The sequence below is a fragment of the Xenopus laevis genome, chromosome 9_10S (genome assembly GCF_017654675.1).
Source record: "Xenopus laevis strain J_2021 chromosome 9_10S, Xenopus_laevis_v10.1, whole genome shotgun sequence".
NCBI classification, from domain to species: Eukaryota; Metazoa; Chordata; class Amphibia; order Anura; family Pipidae; genus Xenopus; species Xenopus laevis.
In genome coordinates, this window is record NC_054388.1 from 100,682,589 (window position 1) to 100,698,602 (window position 16,014).

The 16,014-nt window shown below is 43.2% G+C and overlaps 1 protein-coding gene across 2 annotated transcripts in view; it reads right to left on the minus strand.

Annotated features, from left to right (window-relative positions):
* rab11fip3.S (RAB11 family interacting protein 3 (class II) S homeolog) overlaps nt 1-16,014 on the minus strand; it is a 68,485-nt gene that overhangs the window by 19,062 nt on the left and 33,409 nt on the right. For both annotated transcript variants that reach the window (XM_018239233.2, XM_018239231.2), the window contains exons 3-4: nt 11,282-11,370; nt 920-1,074 (exon numbers count right to left, since the gene is read on the minus strand). In XM_018239233.2, the coding sequence (XP_018094722.1) occupies nt 920-1,074; nt 11,282-11,370 (244 nt within the window). The remainder of the gene's footprint in view (nt 1-919; nt 1,075-11,281; nt 11,371-16,014) is intronic.

The following is a 16,014-nucleotide window of genomic DNA, read 5'->3' on the forward strand; positions in this document are numbered from 1 at the left end:
ATTTAATCTGCACGGGAGGATAGAGAATAATGCAGCCCTCTTTGTAAGATATAAGACAATTAGAATTCTTATTTATAGTTTATTTATTGTAAGTTATTTACTTATAATACACAAAAGCCATGAAACTCTTGTAAATTATATCCTTTTAAATGGTGACTAGTGATGTCATCAGTTATAAACGGTGAGTAGTGATGTCATTTTTGTCACATGACAAACTTGTGTATTATAATAAATAAAGTACCCAGTGTTGGAAAATGTGAGGCCTTTGGCCTTGTGCTTTTATATAGTCATGGAACTCCTCGGTGACTTATAATATCCCTATATTTTACAATAGGGCGTAATTTATTCACTATATTATATTAGAATTGCAAAGATTCAATGAGTCATGTGACAAGTGACACCACTAAGCACCAGGTTATATTTACTAAAGTGCAAGTGATACCTTTGACCCTCTGCACAAGTAAAGGTGGCCATATACTGGCTAATGTGCTTCACTGCATCAAGGTAACGTTATTAGTGGTCCATGGTAGGGGTTAAGGCAGTGATCCCCAACCAGTAGCTCGTGAGCAACATGTTGCTCTCCAACCCCTTGGATATTGCTCCCAGTGGCCTCAAAGCAGGAGCTTATTTTTGAATTCCAGCTTTGGAGGCAAGTTTTAGTTGTATAAAAACAGGTGTTTTGCCTAACAGAGCCTCAATGTCGCTTGACAATCCACATAGGCGCTACCAAATGGCCAATCAGAGTACTTATTTGGCATCTAGGAACATTTTTTATGCTAGTGTTGCTCCCCAACTCATTTTACTTCTGAATGTTGCTCATGGATTCTAAAGGTTGGGGATCCCTGGGTTAAGGCAACTTAAGGATATGTTTCTCCCCTGCAGAGGGGTCTCTTGCTGTCATTCACCCACTAATACTCACGTTGCAGGTGGGGGTAACCTCGATACCCCTCCAACTCCCTCTGTTTCAGGATCTTCATGTGGAGCTAGCACTCCAGTGTCCTCATCCGTGAATGTCTCACACTCGCTGTAAGCACTCTCTGAGCCCACGTAGGCGCTGTCTGTCACCTCGGTCACCTGAAGGACATAAGAGGGCATTAGTCAGGTTATTATTATTAACATGTATTTATATAGCGCATATTTCGCAGCGCTGTAGTGGCTCTGATAGGAGGTATCACTTATAGGGGTACCTGAAAGGGATACTGTCATGGGAAAAAAGCATCAGTTAATAATAGTGCTGCTCCAGCAGAATTCTGCACTGAAATCCATTTTTCAAAATTTTGAAATCTGACATGGGGCTAGACATATTGTCAGTTTCCCAGCTGCCCCCCGTCATGTGACTTGTGCTCTGATAAACTTCAGTCTCTCTTTACTGCTGTACTTCAAGTTGGAGTGATATCACCCCTCCCCCCAGAAGCCTAACAACAGAACAATGGGAAGTTAACCAGATAGCAGCTCCCTAACACAAGATAACAGCTGCCTGGTAGATCTAAGAACAGCACTCAATAGTAAAATCCAGGTCCCACTGAGACACATTTAGTTACATTGAGTAGGAGAAACAACAGCCTGACAGAAAGCAGTTCCATCCTAAGGTGCTGGCTCTTTCTGAAATCACATGACCAGGCAAAATAACTGGAGATGGTGCCAACACACCAATATTATAAATGAAAATAAATACACTTGCTGGTTCAGGAATGAAATGTTATATTGTAGAGTGAATTATTTGCAGTGTAAACAGTGTTATTTAGAAATAAAAACAACATAATAAAAATCACGACAGAATCCCTTTAAAAAAGAAACAGACATTCTCCCCTGCACTGACCATTTTCAGTCTTAGCCCCTCTAGGATAAGCTCTGGACCCTTCAAGGAATGGCAGCCCTGCAGTTTTAGAACAAACAAGCCACAATATGGCAGTGAGCCTACGGCAGACAGATGCTCATAGGATTTGTAGCTCAGCTATCAGCATAGTAATTAATGGAGGTGTATGAATAAAGAAAGTTGTAGTTCAGCAAGTGTAGTTCAGCAAGTGTAGTTCAGCAAGAGTAGGACGGCTGTAGGTATGCAGAACAGAACCCCAGGCTAGGAATTTACAAGCAACCAATCAGAAGTTAGTTTATACTAGTCTATGGCTGTTAGAATAACAAAAGCATTAAAGCTCAAGGAGCAAGAGACTCTATGTGAGGTTTGGCTTCCTTTTAACTCCTTCACTGCCAAACCTTTCCACACCTGTGACCCTTTTGTTGATGGTCCCATTCACACACATATTTACAGGTCCTTCTGTGATGTATAAACATATAAAGAAGATATAAATATTCCCAGAAGAACGTCATAAATACGCCATTGGCCCTTTTGTTGATGGTCCCATTCACACACATATTTACAGGTCCTTCTGTGATGTATAACATATAAAGAAGATATAAATATTCCCAGAAGAACGTCATAAATACGCCATTGGCTCTTGCCAAACCCCTGAATAAACACCTGGGGTGCCTTTACAAAGGCATGAAATGGTAAACCTGCGCTTGAAATGGAATGTGAGTGGATGAGGACAAATGCAAGCCATGGGCGTACAACTGTACCAACGGAGGGCTTTGAGATCACCAGTCGCACCCAGCAGTGGGCTTAGGAATAGCATTTATATGCTCTATACCAGCGTTCCCCAACCGTTTGAACCTGTGAGCAACATTCAGAAGTAAAAGGAGTTGAGGAGCAACACTAGCATGAAAAATGTTCTTGGGGTGCCAAATAAGTGCTCTGATTGGGTATTCAGTAGCCCCTATGTGGATTGTCAACCTACATTGAGGCTCTGTTTGTCAGTGCACCTGGTTTTTATACAACCAAAACTTGTCTCCAAGCCAAGAATTTAAAAATAAGCTCCTGCTTTGAGGCCACTGGGAGCAACATCCAAGAGGTTGGAGAGCAATATGTTACTCACGAGCTACTGTTGGGGGCCACTGCTCTACACAGCACACGGCTAACAGGTCAGCCAATCAAAGGCTGCTGCAGGCTAACATCCAGCATACGGTTAGCCAATAGGCCTGGGGTCCCCACTATTTTTTACCAGTGAGCCACATTCAAATGTAGAAAGAGTTGGGGAGGAACATAAGCATGAACATATCCCCTGGGGATGCCAATAATGGCTGTGAGTGGCCCCTATGTGGACAGGTAACCTACAGGAGGCTCTATTTGGCAGTACACCTGTTTTTTATTAAACCAAAACTTGCCTCCAAGCCTGAATTGAAAAACATGCACCTGCTTTGAGGCCACTGAAATCAACATCCAAGGGGTTGGTGGGCAGCATGTTGCTCAGGAGCCACTGGTTGGGAATCACTGCGATAGGCTAATGCTTCTGGGATCCTGCACTGCTGTAGTGGCCTACTTACTGGCTACATAATGCAGCCCCTGCCAAGTATCAGTTTTCAGTAAACAGCGGGTTACACCTGGGCAATGCATGTATAAGAGAGCAAGCTGATGCCCAAGCTTACATTGGATATGTCTCAAAGCAGAAAGGAGCCATACAGAGAGCAGGGCAATAAGGCACTTAGTAAGTCAACATCCTGCAGCCTTACATGACTAGTGATCACACGGTTATCTCACTTCCCTGTTAGTTGAGACATTTAATAACACACTGGTTTCTACATTAACTGAACGCTTAGCTAATAATCAGCTCGTCAGCCACGGCTCATTAGCCTGCTTTCCTCATCTATGTAAACCCAGAAACACAGCGCTGTACATGCAGCCCATTATTCAGCTAATGCAGGGCAAGGAAATCATATTATTTACTAGCCTGGAGCAAACACACCAATAAGCACCTACTAAGGCAGGTCTGCCCACCCTATGGACCAATGTGTGTTGCTGAAATGCTCCAGTGAATGCTGGGAATTCTAGTTTGAAAGGTGATTTAGAGTATTGTATTAGCATATTCATAAAATACACTGATACATTCTGGCAAAAAAAATAATGGTGTTTTGCAACCAAATTTTGGACAGTGTTGGTAGAGGAGCCCTTATATGTGGCAATACATATGAATCCCAAGTACAGTTCAATACAGACATGTAATATATTCACAGCATACCCTGATATCCATCAACCTAGTGAGTCACACACTAAATTACCCACCTGTGCCACTGGGCTGCATTACACCTGCGTTCCACCTGTGCCACTGGGCTGCATCACCTGCGTCCCACCTGTGCCACTGGGCTGCATTGCATCTGTGTCCCACCTGTGCCACTGGGCTGCATCACCTGCGTTCCACCTGTGGAACTGAGCTGCATTGCACCTGCGTCCCAACTGTGCCACTGGGTTGCATTACATCTGTGTCCCACCTGTGCCACTGGGCTGCATTAAACCTGCGTCCCACCTGTGCCACTGGGCTGCATTAAACCTGCGTCCCACCTGTGCCATTGGGCTGCATTACATCTGTGTCCCACCTGTGCCACTGGGTGGCATTTCACCTGCGTCCCACCTGTGCCACTGGGCTGCATTACATCTGCATCCCACCTGTGCAACTGGGCTGCATTAAACCTGCGTCCCACCTGTGCCACTGGGCTGCATTTAACCTGCGTCCCACCTGTGCCACTGGGCTGCATTACATCTGTGTCCCACCTGTGCCACTGGGCTGCATTTCACCTGCGTCCCACCTGTGCCACTGGGCTGCATTACATCTGTGTCCCACCTGTGCCACTGGGCTGCATTTCACCTGCGTCCCACCTGTGCCACTGGGCTGCATTACATCTGTGTCCCACCTGTGCCACTGGGCTGCATTACACCTGCATCCCACCTGTGCCACTGGGTTGCATTACATCTGTGTCCCACCTGTGCCACTGGGCTGCATTAAACCTGCGTCCCACCTGTGCCACTGGGCTGCATTAAACCTGCGTCCCACCTGTACCACTGGGCTGCATTTCATCTGCGTCCCACCTGTGCCACTGGACTGCATTAAACCTGCGTCCCACCTGTGCCACTGGGCTGCATTAAACCTGCGTCCCACCTGTGCCACTGGGCTGCATTACACCTGGGTCCCACTACAGTACATTACACCTGCGTGTTCCTTACTGTATTCCCTGCCCAGTTAATCACGCCCGAGCGAAACGCTCCCTGAAACTCACCTGATATTCCATCCTTACAGGACTGCATGGCATCCCCCCTGACAGGCCTAGCAGCCGCCCGCTTGTGCCAGCGCTGGGGAGAGAAAGCAGCTTCAGTGTGAGACTGGGTGGAAGCCGGGAAGGGGAATAATCCAGGAAGCCAGTGAGTGAGAGCAGGGAATATAGAGTGGCTTTTGTTTCTGACCTCCAGCGTCTCCCTGGAGCTGGGAGGGGACAGACCTGTTGTGTGTCACATGGAGCTCAGGTACACTCCTCCTGCCCTTAACCCCTCACATGCACAGCACCTTGCTCCTGCTGCTGCCTACACTGGCAACAATACTGCACACTCTGTTAACCTCTTCCCAACCAAAGCAGGGAGAACCATAAAACTTTTGCAGAACAGCTGCTAACAATAAAAAGTTTGCCTGTATTTACAAACTAAACCAAGGATAAGGCTGGATGGGCTTATTTAGAACATTTCATTGTTGCTAAACTGCAGCTTCCAACATTCCCAGGGCCAAATGCTCTACTGCACCAACAGATGGAGCGCGGCTGCCAACATTAGGCCATTATTACATTGATCACTGGGCAGCATATCAGAATTACACAGAAAGGGGCACAATGTGCCACCCCTGCCAGACAAGTGGTAGTTCGGCTTTAAATTAACTATTAGTATGATGCAGATATCCTGAAACTATTTGCAATGGGTCTTCATTTTGTGGTTTTTGAATTATTTAGTTTTTCGGTTCAGTTTGAAATTTCAGCAGCTATCTGGTTGCTAGGGACCGCCTGACCGTAACACATAGGCAGTTGTTTGAATGACTGGGAGATCAATAGGAGAAGGGCTGAATAGAGAGATAAGCAATAAAATGCAGGAAAGAGGAAGGCAAATCATTTAAAAGCTATTGAAAAGTTTAGAACTATAACGTACTAAGTCTAAGTTTATGGTGAACTGTCCCTTTAATGCTCATGGCTGTAGAGGTATTGCTCTAGAACAGTGGTCCCCAACCAGTAGCTCGTGAGCAACATGTTGCTCTCCAACTCCTTGAATGTTGCTCTCCGTGTCCTCAAAGCAGGTGATTATTTTCAAATTCCAGGCTTGGAGGCAAGTTTTGGTTGTAGAAAAACTAGTTGTACTGCCAAACAGAGCCTCAATGTTGGTTGACAATCCATATAGGGGCTACTATAAGGCCAATCACAGCCCTTATTTGGCACCCAAAGAACATTTTTCATGCTAGTGTTGCTCCCCAACTCCTTTTACTTCTCAATGTTGCTCATGGGTTCTAAAGGTTGGGGATCCCTGCTCTAGAAGAAATACCTTGAAATGGCTTCATTTAGTAAAGGGTATGCTTGCACCAGAGCTAGTAACCCACAGCACCAATCAGATGCTTGCTTTAAAAGATGTGTATTATAAATACGACTTGCTGGTTGCTATGGGTTACTAGACCTGGTGTAAATGTTGTGCCATTTATAACAACTGACTGCTGGCTATGACGTCCCTTTAAGCGCCTTTATGCTACAGAGTGAGAGTGAATTTCTGGTCATGATTTTTCTATGCAGATGGTCCATTTGGAGACCAGGGGAGATAAAAATTCCCAGACATAGAGACTGCTCCTGGGAATTAAAAGCACATAGCCTAGCCAATAGCCATAAGCTACAGCTTTAAGAGCAGAGACGCACATGGAGATTCAGGGAGATTAGAGGCGACAAATCGCCTCTACTTCGGGCGACTAATCTCGCTGTGATGCCTTCCTGCCAGCTAGAATCTAAATCGATTTGTTTCCTCGTGAGGCAATTTTTGGCGACTTCGGAAAACTAATCACTCCAAGTGCCATGCCACCAGCGATTTAGATTCTAGCCAGCGGGAAGGCAGTTTGGGGAGATTAGTCGCCTGAAGAAGAGGCGATTTTTTGCTGGGCAACTAAATCTCCAAGTGTGTCTCTTAATGGCAAAGCAACAGGGCAAAGAGAACTTTATCAACTAGATACGGATAAGTGCTCCTGCCTGAAGCTCCCAAACTTCCCCCCTCCCTGACTGACAGCATTATAGCAGGCACACACTGGCTGGGGGGAGGGCGATGGAGGAGGGCTGCGGGGGGCCCTGGAGTTAGCATGGGGGGGGGGATTGAGGGCCCCAGCAGGTGTGTTCAGGACCCTGATGTAACAGCCCCGGACCCCCATAGTCTGACACTGCAGGTCACAACAGGACTGAATTCTATTTTAGATATTATGATACAATGAACATATTTAAATTATTTGCCTTTTTTCTCAAATCCCAATACCTGGGCAGCTCAGGCAGGCTGTTTATTATTCATTATTTTTATCACCTAGCTTTCTCTTCAAACCATTGTTTGCTTGCCAGGGTAAGGGGCACCATGGTAACCAGGTAATTGCATCCAAACAAAAGGTGATTGTATTTAAAAACCTCAAAGATCAATATAATTTTTATATTTAATGATATTGATCAACAGAGATGGGGTGGTTTATTTTGTAATATATATTGAGGAATGTGGGAGTAGGCCGGGGGAAACCCTTGTGTGTAGGTCTACTTCCTTTTTATTTGTAACCCTATGTAAAATGACAATACTATATGGCATTCCATTTTGTTTGTTTGTTGATATGTTTAATTGGTGCAAATAAAGACATTATTAAAAAAAAAAAAAAAACCTCAAAGAAAACATAATAAAGAGCAACCGCAACTATGTCTATATTATACTACACATTACATGAAAAGTTCATTAAAAAAAAAAACACTAACTAGCAAGTCCACAATAATGTGTTTCCCATGGCTCCCAAGATGTTGTTGAACTACAGAATTTTATTGGTTTGCCAGTGGGAAGCTGGGAATCGTAGCTTGGCAGCATATGGGAGGCCACGGGCTGGCTTTTTGTATTCTTACAGCTGTAGCCACAGTTGTTATTATTATTGCATAGCTGTATATCTTGGATGCTGATCATGTGACCTCTAGGGCAAGTCCTGGATTGAGATTTAAAATAGGCCCTGGCATGTCAAGTACACAGAGGCCCAAACAGCCCAATAAATAGTGAGTGGACCAATAACCTGCCAGTGCAGAATTTCTGCCCTGCACCACTCTAACACTCCAAGTCTACTTATCCTGCCCCAATTTATCCACTGTGTCACAACCCACTATTTGCACCCAGCATCACTGCCATCCTCTGCCCACCCCTGTACCATGTATTTGCTCCGTGTGCCAGTCAGGCATCTGAAAGCTTATAGCTTGTATTTAAATAGTTTGAGGATTGATATCAATCAGAAATATCTAAGCTGTGTATAAAATATACCTGTTTTTGGTTGCTCATTGTTTCTACCGCCGCTCTATATGGCAAATTATCTCTGGGAAGGGACTGTCTCTTATCGTGACCTGTCCAATTGCTTTCCTCCCAGCGGCTCAACTGTCAGTTCTACTCTCTTGATCCCTCCTCTTGTGCAAGGGTAGGAAACAGAGTAAGTTCCTTTATCTATTTATATCTATGGTTTTCATTGTCATGTATGAGGCAAGCCACACGGACTACATTTAAAGCAGCCTGGTGTGCTCTCATAGGTAACAATGAACTTTATCTGAAAGGAATTTAATTAGGTTTTTGTTTTCTTCCTCTCGTTCACAAAGCAGCAGTTCTGTCCTGCTTTATGGCAGAAATGAATGAGGACACTCAGATCAGGTGCTATGTCAGCAGATAACGGATCCATATGGACAAAGAAGAATTGGTACATTGAACCTGCAAAGAAACTTTCCTCCCAAAAGTGGTGTTTTTCTGTTTATCTCTAATCTTCCTGATTCATTAATAAAAGAGTCTGTGAACCTATTGATTACAGGGGTTGTTCGCCTTCCAAACATTTTTTTAAATTCAGTTGTTTTCAGATTGTTCCCCAGAAATAAAGACCTTTTTGCAGTTACTTTCCATTATTTATTTTTTAATGTTTTTCCAAAATATAAGTTTTAAGTTGAATGTTCGTGTCTCTGGTGTTTGAGTCTGGCAGCTCAGTAATTCAGGTGCAGACTCTAAACTGTTACAATTTTACAACATTTAGTTGATCCATTTCTCAGCAGCATCTCTGGAGTATCAGTAACTATTGTATATCAATTCTAACAGCTGCCTGTAATGAAACCCAGAGATTCTGCTCAGCAGGGACAAAGATAAGAAATGTATCAACTAAATGTTTCAATTTAGAACAGTTTACAGGGTCGGCGACCCCCCCTCCCAAAGCTGCTTTAGAAGGTGAAAAATTACACTTTACTCTTCAATATTAGAAAAAACGGTGGCACATAATTGGAAAACTTCGTTATTTTTAGTGATCTATCTGAAAACAACTAGTTGTTTGAAGGTGAAAAACCCCTTTAAGAGGTTGTTTTACTAACATAGAAATTAAACTGCTGCAGCCAGTCAGACACCTGCTTTCATTATGCTGCTGCTCTGACAGATGAAAGCTAACTGCTGATTGGTTGTAACAAGCACACAGCACTGCAGTACGCTAAAAAATGCCAAAAAATTTTGCTTGTCACACAAAGCAGAGCTGCCTGTTATGAAACCCAGAGCTTCTGCTAAATGTATCAATTTAGAACAGTTTTATAGGGTTGGTGACCCCCCCATCCAGAGCTGCTTCAGAAGGTGAAAAATGACACTTTAGGGCAGGGGTATACAGGCAGATTTGGGGAGATTTAGTCGCCTGTCGACTAATCGCCTCTTCTTCGGGGCGACAATCTAACCAAACTGCCTTCCCCCTGCTATAATATAATATAATATAATAAATGCCAGTGCAATGGCACTCGCGGCGCTTCGATTTCCAAAGTCTCCCGAAGTTGCCTCACGAGGAAACTTTGGGCGACTTCGGAAATCGAAGTGCCGCGAGTGCATTGCCGCAGGCGATTTTTCATTTAACAGTCGGAAGGCAGTTTGGGTAGATTGTCGCCCCGAAGAAAAGGCGATTGGTTGCCAGGCGTCTAAATCTCCCCGAATCTGCCTGTGTGCCCTTACACTTCAATATTAGAAAAACGGTCACACATAGAAAATGGAAAGTCATTGGAAAAAGTCGTTGTTTCTGGTGATCTATCTGAAAACAACGAGTTGTTTGAAGGTAAACCCCTTTAACAGTAAATGCAATATGAAATCAGAGCTCGTGTGCACTGCATATTAGCACTGTATGGAGGAGGGAGCTGCCATAATGTTTGCCTCAGATGTGGCCTTTTCTGTAGACTTTTTTAAAATCTATATGCAATATGGCAACTTCCATTAACATGTAATACTCAGAATTAAATCATGTTTAAATTATCCATACAGACTTGAGTTGCGGCTGAATGGAAAATGGATGTAAACACTACTAAATAATTCTATTTTCCCAGCCATTATTACACACTTTTGTGAGTTAAACCATCTCCATGAAAATGTAATCACTGTCTGTACATTAGCAACTGATTGTTAAAGGCAGGCCCTTTAATCCTAGGATTGACAAATCACATTAATGCAGGGGTATTAGAGAATTGGAGGGCGATGCCCCTTGAACCCTGTGCTGGCTGCACTTTACAGTATAATGTGTAATGCCATTAATTTCCTCTGTTACATGCTGAACTGCACTTTGGCCCAGTGTAGGGGGGACAGTCTATTGGGTGCTGCAGATCTGCACTGGCAGCTGAAACAGATTACTCAACTACAGCCCTGTAATACTACTTGGAGTCAGGTAAGTATATACAATCACTTGGGGGTGCCTAACTTTTGGCACCCCCAAGTAAATACCGACTTTCCTTCGCCTTTAAACACAGAGTAGCGCCACCAACCCAAATCATTACTGCCTTATTTCCTTATAACAAACGCTTCCTGAGGAGCAATTCTTGGCAACTGCAGTGATTTGGTGCCTATATGCCCAGGAGAGAACCGGGAGCACATAGAGAGCAAGTGACACCTGAGAACCAAGTAAATTCCCAGACGCCACTACATACACCATGAAAAGGTCAGTGGTAACATGTGGCTTGGCTCACTGCACTCTGCCCCGGCTTAATGGACTGATTCTCCCAAGAACAGGTAAAACAAGGTGTGACAGTGCAGGACGACCCGAGGGAATGAAATGAGATTTGCACACTGCTGACTCCGCTGCCTGGAGATTCCATGTTACTATAAAATCCTGCCTTCTTGATAGCTCCAAGCCAACGGCTGTCGTCGCCTTCCCATGGACACAGGACTCACCTCAAATGCCGCAAGATCATCAAAATCCACCAAACAAGCCGGCTCTTCCTCCGAGGGATATCCCATGTCATACAGCTGCATGTCCAAATCTGTTAGGGAAGAGGACACACACACAGTTAGACTTCATTGTTTTTCACATTATGGGATGGTAAAATGTGCTTTACATCACTGTATAGGAAAAAAGCGCAGTCTGCATCAGCTATCAATGCTGGTGATTGGGGATATACATTATTCAGTAGATGGAAGGGAAATCATGAAATCACTACAAAAAGCTCAGGGCTGCTGAGCATGTTCCTTTCAGAAGGTCTAGTAATATAAGAAGGATTGGAAGCTACAGTGAAAAATCGGGGGAGGCATGGACCTTCACTATCATAAGGCTGTTCCTAACCCTAAGTCAGGCTTTAGTTGGCCTTTATATACCAATGCACTAGGCAGGCCCAGAGTGGCAATCAGTGGGTTCTGGAAAATGCCAGAGGGGCTGCTATAAGGTCGCATAGAAAGTCAGTGTTTAGTGGGCTGGTGAGGGCTGTTTGGGCCTCTGTGTGGGCTGATTCGTCCTCTGTGTACCTGAAATGCCAGGGCCTATTTCAGTTCTCAATCCAGACCTGGCACTAGGGATGCACAGAATCCAGGATTCGGCATTTTTCAGCAGGATTCGGCCAAATCCTTCTGCCCGGCTGAACCGAATCCTAATTTACATATGCAAATTAGGGGTGGGAGGGAAATCGCATGACTTTTTGTCACAAAACAAGGAAGTAAAAAATGTTCCCTCCTAATTTGCATATGCAAATTAGGATTCAGATTTGGTTCTTCACAAAAGATTCGGGGGTTCAGCCGAATCCAAAATAGTGGATTTGGTACATCCCTACAATGCACACATTTGCATGTGAATGTTCCACTATTACTGCATCTAATTTTAATAAACTATTTCCCGTTAGACGGGGTGCTCACCTTTAAACACTTTTTTCAGTTCAGTTGTTTTCAGATAGTTCACCAGAAATAAAGACTTTTTCCAATTACTTTCTATTTTCTATGTGCGCCTGTTTTTCTAATATTGAAGTGTAAAGTGTAATTTTTCACCTTCTAAAGCAGCTCTGGGGGGGTCGCCGACCCTCTAAACTGTTCTTAATTGATACATTTAGTTGATACATTTCTTATCTTTGTCCCTGCTGAGCAGAATCCCTGAGTTTCATTAAAGACAGCTGTTAGAATTAGGGTTGCACCGAATCCACTATCCTGTAAGGGGTAGTTCACATTTAAATCAACATGTAGAATGGTGAAGACAGTGGCATTCTGAGCCAAATTGCAACTGGTCTTCATTTTTTTTGTGGCTTTTGAATGAATTGGTTTTTGTTTAGCAGCTACTGTATCTAGGTTCTCTCTAGGTTTTTGCTGGTACATAGTCAGTGGTTTGAATGAGACTGGAAGATGTATTGGAGAGGCACTAATCAAAATATAAGTATTAAAAAGTATCAATAACAATAGAAATGAAGCCTCACGGAGCAATTGTTTTATGGGCTGCCCCATGGAGGAGGAAGCAAATGAATTACCTTAATAAAAAAATCAAGAATGAAGGCCAATTGAAAAGCTGCTAAGAATTGGCCATTCTATGACATACTAAAAGTTAACCTGAAAATGAACCACCCTGTTTAACAAAGCAAAGCTCCTAAGGCTCATAGGCAGCGAGATGTATTTTCTGCAGATGTTTTCCAAAAAGAATTGTTGAATATGGCTGCTCAGCCTGCCCTTTACATTGGACAGGTGGATTGCATTAATGCAAGGGACAGGCTACCCTATCAGGTTGCTTCTGTCGGCAGTTTATTGGTCTGTTATGGGGGGGCCCCTATAAGCTGCAGAATGAGGCTCATGGCACACAGAAGCACCTGAGCCTGATGGAATAAGCTATCCTTGAGTAGGAGAGGGGACAGATATTATTCTGCTGCTGATTAGATATAGTAGATATCTCACTAAGGTTAGATACTCAACACACAAGAGATGCAGCCTTTCCTAAGGGCCTAATTTAAGGGTCTCCATGGAGTCCCATTTTGAGCCAACTGTTAACCTGGGGGTCAAATGATCATATCATCCTAATTTGGTCTGCTCTGATAGTGGTCAATTAGCAGCCAAACAATAGATGATTAGTGAGTGTGTTTGTTCACCTTTGAGTTAACTGTTAGTATAATGTATAATGAATGATATTCTGAGATAATTTGCAATTGGTTTTCATTTTTTATTATTTGTGGTTTTTGAGTTATTTAGCTTTTTATTCTGCAGCTCTCCTGTTTGCAATTTCAGCCATCTGGTTGCTAGGGTACAAATTCCCCTAGCAACCAAGCATTAATTTGAATAAGAGACTGGAATATGAATAGGAAAGGACCTGAACAGAAAGAGGAGGTATAAAAAGTAGCATTAACAACACAATTGTAGTCTTACAGAGCAATTGTTTTTTAGACAGGGTCAGTAATCCCCCCATTTGAAAGCTGCAGAGTCAGAAGAAGACAAATAATGAAAAAACTATAACAAATAAATAATGAAGACCAATTGAACAATTGCTTACAATTACCCATATAACACACTAAGGGAGTTATTTAACAAGCTCCAAATATCTGAACCTTGAAAAATTCATAGTTTTCGAGTCCGATGGTCTAATAACTCAGAAACCGCAGCATCTCAAGGTCCTGTATAAGTCAATGGGGAAGGTCCCAGTGTCTGCGCTGATGTCCGTACCGATATCTGTTGGATTTGTGGTTTCTGCGCAAAAAACTCAGAAAACTACGAAAAAAACTTAGTTTTTGCACAAAACTCCGAACAATTTGGAGTTTTTCGGGAAAGCTACGAAGTTTGCCTGACCCTATTTCTTCTGGCTTTTTTCTTCATAGATAAGGTCCATTCGGGAAATCGGAGTTGGATATTAGAAATACTGGATACATTTGGAGCTTGATAAATAACTGTCATGGGAAAACATGTTGCTCGTGAGGCAACTACGGGCGACTTCGGAAGACCAATCGCCGCGTGTGCCGAAGATTTTTCATTTTAGCCAGCGCAAGAGTGAGGGAAGGCGTTTGGGGAGATTGGTCGCCGAAAAGATGTGGCGTTTAGTCGCCAGGCGACTAAATCTCCCCGAAACGCCCAGTGTGACCCTTTAAGAATAAAGCTGGCCATGCATGGGTACATATGCTAGTTTTGCGAGTTTGCAAAGAAAGGATCTTTGGCCAAAAAAGTGGTTCATACTGGTCTGATCCAATCTTTGCTCCCGCCCCTTCCCTCCTGATCAGATTGCAGAGGGCCCCTGTATATGACCAGTTTAGGAATATTTAGCAGCTGTTGAAATGAATCTTGGGTGCTGCCCCGCAAATTTGCTGTAAAGTAAAATAAGGAAATCAGTAGGGGAGCTGATTTGCATAGTGTTGGGTTACTGAGCATTTAATAACAAAGAGCCTGATGATATCCTGGAGAACGCTTTCGGGCACCGGTATTTAGGTGGCATTGCATACCCGGGACAGACGCCAAGAGTGACAAGCTCCCGTGAAAAGAACTGCCAGCTAATATTCACTAAATAAACATGGTTTTCCGGCAAAATCCTGCTCTACCAACTTCTGAGTAATGATCAAACTGCCAATGACGGTTACTGTTTGGTATTAAATGCCAGTTTCCTGTTTAGCTATTTCTAGGATGAAAAGACTCATCCGAATCCTGCAATTTGCACGAGGGATTAAGGATTTTGCAAGGGTGTTAGAGCTGTAAAGAAAGGTGTGACGGCATCTAATCATTGAAAGCAAACATCAGTTGGCAAATGGACACCTCAATGTGATACGAAGTCTTCATTTTGTGTTCTCCAGAGTGTCAGGTGTATTAGGTATTGCTATTCTGCACTGCCTGTGGGAAGGGCTGACAGTTGAACAAGCAGGAGGCAATGGCTCCTGTCTGTCAGACAGTGCCAAAAAGGAAGTCTATCACCCATGCACATGCATGCCCGGCTATGGAAGCCACTAGTGAAGTGCGGTCAACAAACTATGCCCAGCCCTCTTTCAAACATAAAGCGGTTGTTCACCTTTGAAATAACTTTAAGGGGCACATTTACTAAATTCGAGTGGATTCGAGGATTAGAATAAAAAAAACTTTGAATTTCAAAGTATTTTTTTGGCTACTTCGCCCATTGAATTGACCATTCGATAGTCGAAGTACTGTCTCTTTTAAAAAACTTTGACCCCCTACTTCGCCACCTAAAACCTACTGAGCATCAATGTTAGCCTATGGGGAAGGTCCCCTTTGCTTTCCAAGGTTTTTTTGGTCAAAGGAATTTAGTTTGATCGATGGATTAAAATCCTTCGAATTTTCGATCAAAGGAAATGGGGTAAATCCTTCAACTTCGATATTTGAAGTCGAAGGATTTTACTTTGACGGTTGAATATCGAGGGTTAATTAACCCTCGATATTCGACCCATAGTAAATGTGCCCCTTAGTATGCTGTAGAGAACGATAGTCTGAAACAATTTGCAATTTTTTTTTTCAGTATTTGTGGTTTTTGAGTTATTTGGCTTTTTATTCAGCAGCTCTCCAGTTTGCAATTTCAGCAATCTGGATGCTAGGGTCCAAATTACCCTAGCAACCATGGACCAATATATATAAGAGACTGGAATATGAATAGGAAAGGGGCTGAATAGAAAGATGAGTAATAAAAAGTAGCAATAACAATACATTTGTAGACTTACAGAGTATTTGTTTTTTTTGGA